This window comes from Mugil cephalus, chromosome 22 (assembly GCF_022458985.1).
Source record: "Mugil cephalus isolate CIBA_MC_2020 chromosome 22, CIBA_Mcephalus_1.1, whole genome shotgun sequence".
Lineage (NCBI taxonomy): Eukaryota > Metazoa > Chordata > Actinopteri > Mugiliformes > Mugilidae > Mugil > Mugil cephalus.
The window spans coordinates 17,954,029-17,966,294 of record NC_061791.1 but is presented as its reverse complement, the minus strand read 5'-3'; the positions used below and the strand labels follow the sequence as shown (position 1 = coordinate 17,966,294).

At 40.8% G+C, this 12,266-nt stretch overlaps 1 protein-coding gene across 4 annotated transcripts in view; it reads left to right on the top strand.

The window, feature by feature from the left end:
- The window catches only part of slc41a2b (solute carrier family 41 member 2b), a 35,562-nt gene that overhangs the window by 20,966 nt on the left and 2,330 nt on the right, over positions 1 to 12,266 (top strand). For all 4 annotated transcript variants that reach the window (XM_047575168.1, XM_047575164.1, XM_047575166.1 and 1 more), the window contains exons 9-10: positions 1,080 to 1,211; positions 1,618 to 1,766. In XM_047575168.1, coding sequence (XP_047431124.1) covers positions 1,080 to 1,211; positions 1,618 to 1,766 — 281 coding nt within the window. The remainder of the gene's footprint in view (positions 1 to 1,079; positions 1,212 to 1,617; positions 1,767 to 12,266) is intronic.

The following is a 12,266-nucleotide window of genomic DNA, read 5'->3' as shown; positions in this document are numbered from 1 at the left end:
TTCGCCGAAGACGAGTCGTACAAATGTTTGTATCTCTGAACCTCCTCAGTTAACCTTTCCTCCATGTTTTCCATCTTTATTGATCCAAAACAATCGATTTGAAAATTGTGAAGGTTGAGAAGCAGCCGTAAATACTTAAGTAGAAACGTACTACTCCAGCATCAAACTGACGCTGCAGAAGTAATGGTTCAGCAGCAGCTCTGCAGTAGCATCTAGACGGTCCTGGCACTCGGTTGCTTGCACCGTGTGCAGTGTTAGGTGGATTTCACTGTTGAATATTTGCCTACTTAACTAGAAATTACTTGTTTGTGCAAGCCTGTGAGCTTGAATAGAAGAAATCACTTCAACATTGTTGTCTTTTTTTCTTTTCTTAACTTTCTTCACTATACTTTTCTTCTACTATTGGCCAAATAATTTGCTTCTCCTGTAACACAAACACAGCGATCATACTGAACCGTAAGAGTAAATGTAACATTATATAAATGACAACTCCCAAGCAATGGTCTCCTGTGTGGGGTATGACAGTTTGATGCATAGCTGTGATCGTGCTTGACTATTTACGAGAGCCACAAAACCCGGTTAGAACCTACAGCTCTACAGGACGGCATTCACTACATTACCCACTGGTTTACTTTTCTATAATTGTGGAAGAAATAGTTCAGTCAACCTTTTTCCGCTGCTGACATTCTGACTGACCGCGGCAAAATGTTTTAACAGGGTAACAAATAACTGAGCGTGCAGCAGCACAGGGGATCCGCATGTTCTTTAAAGTCCCATTGGAGGAACGGATTGATGCATTTAAAGGCTTAACAAACTCTGTAGCTCTGTGAATTAGATTAGAAACACTAAAAGACTTCAGCCTGCAGCTCTTTTATCATTCGTCACGACAATTTGATAATAAAAACAGCATTCACATTTCAGGTCTTACATGGATTACCAACATATTAAAGCAGAAAAAGCAAGTGTTCCAGTTACATTATTAGTATCTGGAAACTACACAACCCTAGCAAAACTGTTAATGTTAGAAAACAATGAGGTATTGAAACTTTAGTCGTGACCCACCTCTCTGTTGTGTGCAGGTATCGGGGGTAACCTGGTGGCCATCCAGGCCAGCAGGATTTCCACCTACCTGCATTTCCACTGTGCTCCCGGGGAAGTTCCGGACGAGGCCAAGGGCTGCTACTACCCCTGCCGCACATTCTTTGGAACAGGTAACCACTTTCTAACAAAATCTGACGAACAGCTCCAGTATAATAGCTGTGAAGTGTTCTTTATTTTGGCTACAACAAATACTATGCTGGCTGCTGATGAGAAGGGCTCAGTCGGACACATTTTCCTTGGCTTTCGCACACGTGTGAAGTAGGTTTGGATGTCGTGGTTAACAGAGTGCCTGTCAGGATTAGCCTTAGAGTTTTGGGACTGTGGCTTTCCTGGTGAGCTGTTCTACTAGTGGAGCTCTGCAGGTGTAAATGAGCTGTCAAATGAACTGCTGTTAAGAACCAGCCAGACAGTTTACCTATGTCATTCAATTTCAGTAAGTATTTACTTCATCTTGCGAAGGAATAGATCTCTCGACCACAACGTTAACCTTCCCCCATCTTATTCGACTCTTCTCAGGAGCCAATCATCGGTCCGCTCAGGTGCTCCTCCTTTTAGTGATCCCCGGTCACCTAATCTTCCTCTACACCATTCACCTGATGAAGAGCGGCCACACCTCCCTGACAGCCATCTTCATGTCCGTCTATCTGGCTGCTGCCATGCTACAGGTGAGCACATGGCGATCGAAATGTTAAAAACAAATCTAAAAGAAGTTGAAACTAAAGAAGGCACTTGGGTGAGTGGTCTATAAGAAAAAGAGTCCATTTCCACTACAAGTAGCATCTATGTTTTTGTATCAACACTGGATAAAGTCTCTAAACCCCTCACTTCTACAAAGCTTTAGAGAGTTTTCTGTTTTGGTTTTCTGATCCATAGTCTACATATTTTACTTCACTCTCGCAAAAAGACTGAAAATATTGTGTTCACATTGATCAGATAGACGTGCACATAAATCCAATTTACCGTTCTCTGCTTGTTCGGTTAAGGCAATTTAAAGTTTTCCCTGGATAGATTTACCTGTATTTTTGAGTTTGCATATATTTAAACATTCTCTTAATCCTGCGGACCAGATGCTTTCATTATATTTTAAGGCTTTACTGGAACAATATGCATTTATTTAGTGGCCGTGCTCTCAATGCTGTGGAAGGAATCAGAGTTAAGGCTCCTTTAAAGTGCTGCAGGACGTAGACGCTGTAACCTTCTCACGTAGCCTGTGCCAGCGCCAGCCATTTATTGTTGTGCGCTCGTCAGTCTGGCTCGCTCTGAAAAGACACCACCCAAACACTGGTCGCCGCTGTGTCAAATAGACGCAGAAGCCTCAACCATCCACTAACGTGACACATGGTGCATTTCCTTTACCCCTAGAAATGTGCAAAACCTAAATATAGAACCTGATAATGGAAACACATACGATATATTTCCCCATCACCGCCGACACCGGGGGGGGGGGGGGGGGGTCATGTGACCAGTTCATTTGAAGTCCCACCTTCCTCAAAGTGAAGTCTTGCATGACAAGCATTTAAGAGAATTATGGGATATGGGGACACGAGACCTTAAGAGAGTTACAGCTCAGCACATCTTTCAATGGAAACACGTACAAAGCGTAATTGTACTTAATGGAAATTTCAGAAACATCGCTTTTGTTTTGCAGCTACAGACTGACCCTCTGCTCACAAAGCCTTCAAAGGGGCTGAAGTATTTTATAAAAAATACCCACATTAAAATGGGTTAGTAAGTACAGGCAGTGGTTGAGAATGTGGAGGCAGCTGATTAGTGTTGTTGTATGAGCACAAATATTTATATAGACTGTAAAGAGGCATGTGGGGAAGGTGGAGGGAACATGTGGCTATAAAATGATCTGAACTGCTGAAGCTGAGCGTGAAGATTTACTTCAATGGTGTTTTTAAATGTCTCAGTACGTTAAGCCTTGAATACATGCAATACATGTCTATAATACACTTTAATCTGCCTACTTCTACGGTCTATGCATCTTTTTTTTTTCAGGGTTGCTTTTGAAACCAGAAACGAAAACGGGAAAAACATTTCATTGATTTGTTATTTGATTTTGAAATCCTAAAACGACTTTGCTCTGTAGTCTAAAACAAAAAAAAGTTAACATGAGCCTTAACATTCTTCACACTAACAACTAAATAATAAAAAAAATGTGAAAAAAAATAGTCAAAAACAAAACAACTGCTGTATTTTCCTTCAGCAAAACAGGAAGCAGCTTACATCTGTAATATACACCGATCTCAAAGGCATGAAACATTATTTCAGCACTAAACAAACGTTGTTTTTCTTCATATTCAGATGTCAAACACTGAGACATAAATTCAAAAGATGTAGCTTGTGTCATTTACTCTGACATTACATCTGAATATTGTTCCGACTTTTTCCGCAGAGAGCTACAAAATCATTGACTGCTGTAAACAACTTCATCTTATCGTTGTCTACTTCACCTATAAAAACCATCGGGTTTGATATGAATCAAATAACAGCTATTTTCTCCTTTAGTTCTCTTTTTTTAAATTGAGAATCAAATAGACCGAACTTTAAATCCCTAAAGTACACGGACTGTTGACCTCACCCACGCTGCTGATTTCCGTTATTATCCGGCGCAAATATAATTTTCTCCACAGTGTGAATATGAACGTGTTCCTAAGAAAGATGAGTCTGTGGATGAGAGTCTCCCTCCTAACACTTTTATTGAAGGATAGGAAGCAGGTGTGTGTATCCTGTGAATTCCTAGAGCGCTGTGGTTTCGGGCGATGCCTGCAGTTTGACTCCCCTGTGCATATTTTTTTGTTTTGGCAGCAGTTAAGATAATTACGGAGGAGCGACGTGAATTATGAATGGGTGCTTTTACTTCTTCGGGTGCAACACGATTGGTCTCGAGGTGCGGAATTCTAAGGATTTAGTCGCCGTGTTTTCGTGTATGTGTCGAGCTCTCGCTTTGCTTGAAGGCTTTTAAGACACCCCTAAATCTTAAATGCAGAAAATGAACCTTGGGATGTGATCCTGACCACTGTGGAGCTGGCGACTTTCCAAATCAATTAAGTCCGCAGCCAGTAGAGCAGCTTTAAGGGTCCTTCAGTCGCAGATACAACATCATATGGCAGAGAAAAAAATAAATAAATCTTATCTCAATATTTACAGCAACTAAAGGGAGAATACTGATCAGTTTACTGAAGGGATTCATGGACTGAGCTCTGCTTTGAATAGGGGTTCGTGCACAGGTACACAACGACACGGTTATTATGGGGTTATTGTTTGCTGAGGCAGATCACAGAGATTTCTCATAGAACTCCATCTGCTTTGTCATCAATACATTCGTGTAAACACAGACAGGAAAGCAGATAGTAATTATTGGGCTGAATGCGGCACATAATGAGAAAGTGTAGTGCGAGACCAAGGTTTTCCTAATGCCACATTCAACCGGCTCATTTTAACTCATTAATCTGAAAAAGGTTTGGTTTCCTTAAGGTGAAAATGCAGCACAATACACAACTGATTTGGTTTTATTGTCTGCACACGTTCATGTCTCAGCAGGCAGGTGTTTAAAAAAAAAAAAAATCGTACGTGCTCTGCCAGGTGGCAAACTCTCAAATGAATGGACAAGTTTCTTCCTACGGTACGAACAGATTTCCTACTCAGAAAGTCTTAAATCCTCACTACTCCCAAGTTGAGTTACCAAGATGGCTGCCGTGTGTGAACAGTAATTAGAAGCGCCAGTAATATTCCATTTATTAGCTCTTCTGGTTAGTTTCTGTAGCATTAACTCAGTCGCATAGACAGTATTTTTTGATATACATATGTTGAAATGCTGCTGTTGTTGTTGTTTCTTTCACAGTTAAAACTTTTTTTAATTTAATTTAATTTTTAAATTTCTGCATCGTGTCATCCTGTCACTGCAAATAAAAATAGAAAAAAATTCAAAATACTGTTTGTAAACAGATTTCATTTCATTTAACATTATCGTTCTATATCAGTTAATATCAAGATTTTTTAAACTTTTTAAACTCACTTGGCACTCAAAAAATGTAAATATATAACACACCAAGTTTCCACCAAATTATATTGGGACAAGGCAAGAGCTTTTATGGATGAAGCCATCTTGTTTTCCGTAACTGGAACGCCGATAACTCGGGGGTGACGTCATTCCCAGCTCCGGCTTCCTGCATCTGAGGTAAATGGAACTCGGCATTATGATGTGCCGTAAGTCAAAATTTAATATGCACTGAATGCGCCACTGTCATTATGTTCAAGAATAAACTGCTTCTGTCTCTGAACACAGAAGAGCTGCAGACTCTCACATCTTAGACTTCTCTGTGAAAGGGAAAAGATTGACCACCACTCGAGAGGGTCCCTGACACTCCACGACAATGGCGAACAAAAAAAAATGTACAGCTCTTTAACGAGGAGGCCTGCATGCGCGGCTCTCACTGACGTCTTTATCTCGCTGAAAACAAATGTGTGGGTGTCTGGATTATTAGCAGGGTACACTTGTGCGGTGTCTGCGCCTTCAGTGAGCCTGCGCCTGTAATGCAATTCAGGGAATAATGATAAATACTCCGCTGCTCTCTTCTCGCCTGGTAAGGGAAAAAAAAAAAAAAAAAATGCATAAGACCACATTTTGAGTGGGTACACTGGGGGGTGTGGATGGTCAGCCTCTATAATAATTTATAATCCACAATTTCATGAATAACATTAGTTTTAATGTCGTTAGTCTAATTTAGAACAAATAGTTTCACTACAGGCTGAGGGAGACATATAAATTGCTCAGTTTAGACTCTGAATGTGGTTGATATTAGTTATGACTCTTGGTAGTCACTGAAACTAAATGACTTTATCCATGCAGAGGCATTTCATTTAGTTTTTGCCATTAACTCTGAATGAAGAAATGAGGCTTTAATTCAAACGTGACCTGAATTTCAAATACCCATTTGCCAAAAATCTCGACACGGACTCAAATCCATTTGAAATTAGACATGAACCGTGCCCATTTATTTCTGACCTTACAGTGTAGTTTCTCATTTCCTTGTGTTCTATGTCATGGGAGACGCAACAAAAATATTGGTACCGTGACAGAAAATCAGATAATTCAGTCAGGTTAAAAAAATTAAAAAAAAAAAAGAAGTAGTGAAACAGACTGTTCCTTTAATAGCAGTGATAAGTGGAAACTGCAAATGGTGCGATTTGATAATCTTCCACTTACTCTACCAAAGCCACAGAAAATTAGGACAGAAATTGAAACATTTCTGCTCATTGTGATACAGCCTCAAGAATTCACAGTGCAGTCACTGAGCAGAGAATAGTTTCATTGACCAGAGCTGTGCACATTTTGACACACGGTGGTTAATAGTTTTCCAAACATCCATACCGAATGGAACCCCAGCCTGTGCCAAACAAGAGCAGAAACAGGGAATTATTACTGGAACGACACACGACCACATGATTAAACAATGCCATGTTAGCCCAAAGCACGTCCAGACTAAGAATGAGGCGACGCAAAATGAGCCAAGGCAACACAGTGCAGTAAGTCTTTGAGGTGTTAAAGAAAGCAGTTTGACAGTTAAGGATTCAAGACACTTTATCTCTGAAAAGGTTACACAAAGTTTAACAGTGCAAATGATCCGTGATTATGAAAAAGAAACATCCATGGGAATCATGATACTGGCACAGTTAATAAGACAAAGGTCCTGGGGTCAGTGCACGAGCTAGTGCAAACCAATAATAGATGTTTTAAAGGCACTCCTCCTTTGAAGCCCACATCTCATTATTTCAGCGAAGGCTGCATGTCAGATATTATCAGTGTTATCTTGACAGATCAGGCATCCTGCAAATCTAAGCTGGGAGAATGTTGCTTGATCTTGTGTCTGTCAGTTGAGCTTTTGGTCCTCAAATCACGCAGTGCTCCTCAAGGGGGAAAAAAAGCAATATAACAAGGCTGTAAGACCAAACATTCTCCGTTAGAAGATGCTACTTGACTTGCACGGTTGCACAGAGCATTCCTAATTTCCTGCCCCCACTAAAATGTCAAGTACAATAGTACTGCTTTATATACATCTTAGGATCACTGATTTAAACTAATAAATATTCAGGTGTCGCACTGTGTTCAGTAAAAGCTGTGCGGCAGTGTTTCGCGAGATTAGAAAATGATTGCTGTGAATAAATGGGTTGACTGCAGGCAATAGGTAGACACATTTCAGCTGGTCTTCAGCTCGGCAGCAAGCATAACACTCTGGTGGTATTAGACCACTCGCAGGTGTGAAATCAGCCCATCACACTGAAGAACAACAAGTCTGTTATATTTCTACATTTTTTCGGGACTTGGGCTTTTTCCGGAGATGTGACTGTCTGAGCCATAGACTGTATAAATATGGACAAGGTCTCGCCACTTCCTTGCATTGGCCAAACCGACGCTCTGTTCCCAGGGATACAGTCATAACATTATGACCACCTTCCTAATATTATGTAGGTCTCCCTTGTGTCTCTCAAACAGTTGTGACTCATCAGAGAATGGACATGGGTCTTCTGAGGGTGTCCATGGGTTTAGGGGAGGGGCCTCTGTGGATCATTCCACAGATACTTGATCAGTTTGGGATCTAGTGAATTTGGAGGCCAGTTTTTTGGAGGCCATGTTTTTTTTTAAGTGGTTTCAAAACCATTTTTGTGTGTGTGTGTGTCTGTGTCAGGCTGCATCCTGCTGGGGATGTCTGCTGCCATCAAGGTGTGCCATTGCTATTGGGTGAGGGTGTCTGGTCTGGTCTAGGTGGGTGCTACATGTCTAAGTAACATCCACATGAATGAATGTCAGAACCAAAAGTTTCCTAGTGGAACATTGAACTGTCACAAAATGGTCAATATTATAATAACAGTGGAAAACACAACAGAATACTGTAAACTTGTTATAATAAAATTATAATAAAATTGTAGTACAATTAGTGCTTCCATCTCCTCGATCTGCAGTGAAAAATAGTTTTGGTTCCCTCCTAAATGCAATCATTGAACAAACTTGAATACAAACATAATGCTTTAACAAAATGATTTGGTTTCTGTGTATTTAACTCCTTCCTGAGCTTATTTTTATAGTCAGGTGGTAGACGAAGTTATATTGAATCCACTGTTCGATGTAACTTATAACAGTGTGCCAAACAGGAACTTCACTTTGTTATTTCAAGCGGTTCAGGGAAATCAATTAATGTTTACCTGAAGGATAAATAACTGAACTGTTCTGAAGTAGCTAATAGAGAAACGTTAAATGAAACAGAGTGTACTCTTCTCAGGCAGGATTTGTTTGAGCACAGGATTGAGGGTTGTGTGTATTGAATACTTATCTGAGGCTCACAGAAGTTGAGTATCCTGAGTACCTGAGTAAACAGAAGAGGGAGCTTAAAACTGTGATGGAATTTGTTAAAACGGATGACTATGTAATTAGATGAGCCAAAACATTGACCACTGACCACACTTGGAGCGAATGTGAATGTCATCTATGGAATATGTTAGATGCCACTTGAATGTTTGATTGTCCTAGCTAAGTGTGTCTGATGAGGAGACATGGGTACTTGAATGACTTGAGTGAATTTAACGGGACAAGCTGTAACAGCCTGACGGCTGGGTCTGTGCATCACAGACACCTCAAGGCTTGTAGGGTGATCCTGGGCAGCACTGGTTGCAGCAGTGGTAGGTGTAGGTCCAAAGAAGAGCAAGCCATCAATTGACAACCAGATGTAGCGAAATATGCTATATACACTGTCTCCAATTCTGAATTTACAGTACCTGCTGCTGCCTGATACTATAGGGTATAGATAGGGGTCTTGTAGGGTCTAGGTTCTGATGAGTCAGAATCGTGATAGCATGCACATCTCTGGTAGAGGTAGATTTTTAAAGAGAAATGCCGCTTATCTGTCAGTCATTGGGACGGAAGAATAAATGTATATTGAATGAACATTTCAGAGAAAACGATGTATGTATTAGAGACAGCTGCATAGACTTTCCTGTCTGACAAACCATCAAGGTAATGGATGTATTACAGTGCATCTTGTCATTGTCTCACCAGCAACAGGAAATGCAATAGCCAGTTGTGTGTCCAAGAAGAGTCGAAAGTCGGAAAGTTGTTTGAGACTGGTCCAAGACAAGTCTCAAGTTGTTTGAGACAAGTCCAAAACAAATCTTTAGCTGTTTGAGACAAGTCTAAGGCAACTTTCAAATTGTTTGAGACAAGTCCAAAGCAAATCTTGAGTTGTTTGAGACTGGTCCAAGGCAAGTCTCAAGTTGTTTGAAACAAGTCCAAAGCAAGCCTTGAGCTGTTTGAGACTAGCCCAAAGCAAATCTCAGGTTGTTTGAGACAAGTCCAATGCAAGTCTTAACCTGTTTGAGAATAGCCCAAGGAAAGTCTCATCATAAGCAGTTTGAACCAAGTTAGCTGAATCTCAAGTAGACTTCAGGCTACAGGTCCATATGGAGTCTTTAGTTGTTCAAGTTGCTTGAACAGTTTCATGCTTAGTTCCTACCTCTCTGTAAATGAAAACTGACCACAAATGATAATCGGTAGCCTTAAAGTGGAGATTGATGACATCAATTATGCTAATAATTGATGCGTGATCTCAAGAATGCTGCTGACCTCTTAATTAACAATTGGTGATCATCAATCTTTAAGGATTATCTTATTTCAAGATGGAATGTGACTTGGAACACTTTCACAAGAGTCTTCCGGGGACAAAAGTAAGAAAGGTTTAGTACATATAAGAACACCAACAGACATGCACTGTCATATAAAAGGATTCTTGTTTTCAAAGCACTGACTGATTGTGCGTTCCGTTGTATGTTGGAGCTTGAAACTAAGAGTACTTCCATACATGGTTTGCTGGAGAGCCAGAGGAGCAGAAACCAGCCACAGTAAATTGAACAACTCCCATTTTCAGCTGTGCGTTTATTTCCGATGGTGTAAGTGTACTGTAATTGGAGAAACTGACACAAAGGCAGATGCCGGCAAACATGACCGTCTCCTGAGATCAAACAGCTTTATTGTGTAGACGCTCCGCCTGTCTCCCTCCACTCTCTCCAGACATGATTAAGGAACCAGATGCAGAGACAGTGAAAGAAGCTGTGTGATGGATGGGCACTCGGTTGATGTGACTCTTTCATTTCACCACACTTTGGAAATTGGATGAATCTCGGCCCTTGAAGAACAGACACCGTGAAACTTTTCTCACACATCTATCTCCTCGGCTTCAGGTTTCTCAATATCCGCAATGGGGATCTGTGGAAGGACTGTAAATGATTGATTGCAGTTGACATTTTTGAGGCAGGTGGCAGTATGAAATTAAGCAATTGCAGTAAATGAGAGGATGTCCAAATGGGCTACACTGTCATTTTGACACTCATTAATATGCTTGAAAGGTTGTTGTTTTCCTGTGAGACGCTTTCATCGTGTCACGACTTCACATTATTAGACAGGACAGCAGGAGGCCACATTGTTTCACGGCGTTACAGTATTCCCTCACATTCCTAGACAAGCAGGGCCGTCAACAGGTTATCAGAACCCTTTAATGTGTAATTAAACACAAAAAATGATGTAAGATCATCATCAATTCTTCCTGCTCTCTTTTGATAGCATCACCTCTCCTTTTATTCTTGGCATGTCGGTATCGATCAGCGGCTGCAATGCTTCTCTTGTTTTTAAAATGTTTGCCAGCACCGGACATCTCATTTCCCCTTAAATTATAGACTCATCCTTATCTTTTAATGGACTTCTCTTTTTCTCGCCACTGTTCCCTCCATGCGTGGAAACTTGAATTATGAATAACACTCTCTTAACTCGTCTCCCGGTCTGCTGCTCCGTCCATTACTCCTTCGCCTCTATGTTTCCGCTACAGTTTAAGTGTTTATGGCATTCTGCACGGCATTTTGAAGCACTTACACCTCCTTGCCATGATAATGCAGTCTTTTTCTTTTCTCTATCTTGCTTTTCTCCCTAGTCTTTGGTTAAAAATTAGATGCAGCCGGCCGTTTCTTTGCTCAGCCTTTCTTTTACCTGATTATTTGGAATTGTTGTGAAAAACTGAAAAAAAAGCACTACTGCCCAGATGTCGCACTTGATCCAAATACTGATGCAAATGTGTAAAGTTGATCGGCTTGAGTACTTGATACGATGGTTGTAAAGTCTCAGTCTTTGGCTAAGAGCAGAAACACCTGATGACAGACTACAGTCTGAAACATCACTGCTTGATTCCAATAAAATGTCCTTTAATAAGCTGCAGCTGATATGATCTGCTGCTCTCACTGTAGAGCCCAGCTGCCCAGCAAATAAAGACGATTAGCATTTCCAGTCTTTGTGCTAAGCTAAGATAACTGGTCTTAGGTGTCCAAGTGTCTTATGAATAGTCTGTTGCAAGACAGTGAAAATATCTTCGTCTTCTTTTCCTTTGGGCTGTTCCCTTCAAGGGTCAGCACAACGAGTCATCTGCTTCCATCTCACCCTATCCTCTGAATCCTCTTCTCTCACACCAACTACCTCCATGTCCTTCTTCACTACATTCATAAACCTCCTCTTTGTTCTTCGTCTAGACCTTCCGCCTGGCAGCTGTAACCTCAGCATCCTTCTATCAATATATTCACTAAGAACACGTCCAAACCATCTCAGCCTGGCCCTAGCTGTCCCTCTAATGTACTCACTCCTGACCCAATCACACTGGTCACGCCTAGAGAAAACATCTTCACCCCTGCTACCTCTGTTCACCTCTTTTCCCCCGTTGCTGTTTAAGTATGGACATTATGTCCCCACTTCCTCTTGTGAGTCTGTGCAGTATAGTCCTTGATTGGAGCCAAATGGAGCCGCCATATTGATGATCCAGCTACTTTCTCCGTACTCGCGTTTTCATTTAATTAATGCTGCTCTCTTCTTTACTTACAACACCAGTTATAAGGAAATGTTGGATTATACACTGTACTTATTTCTTTTCCCACAACTCTCATGGCATGGTAACTGGCAGTCGCCATTGTGTCAGATCCTGTTTCTATAGTATCAAAAAACTGAAACATAAACATTACCTTAACTACCTAACATGACAGAAATAACCTTTGAAAAAAAAGCTTATTTGACTTGTATTTTAGTTTGGCGCAAGTCTTATCCGCTAACATGGAGTGGCTGGAGCTTATGATCTATA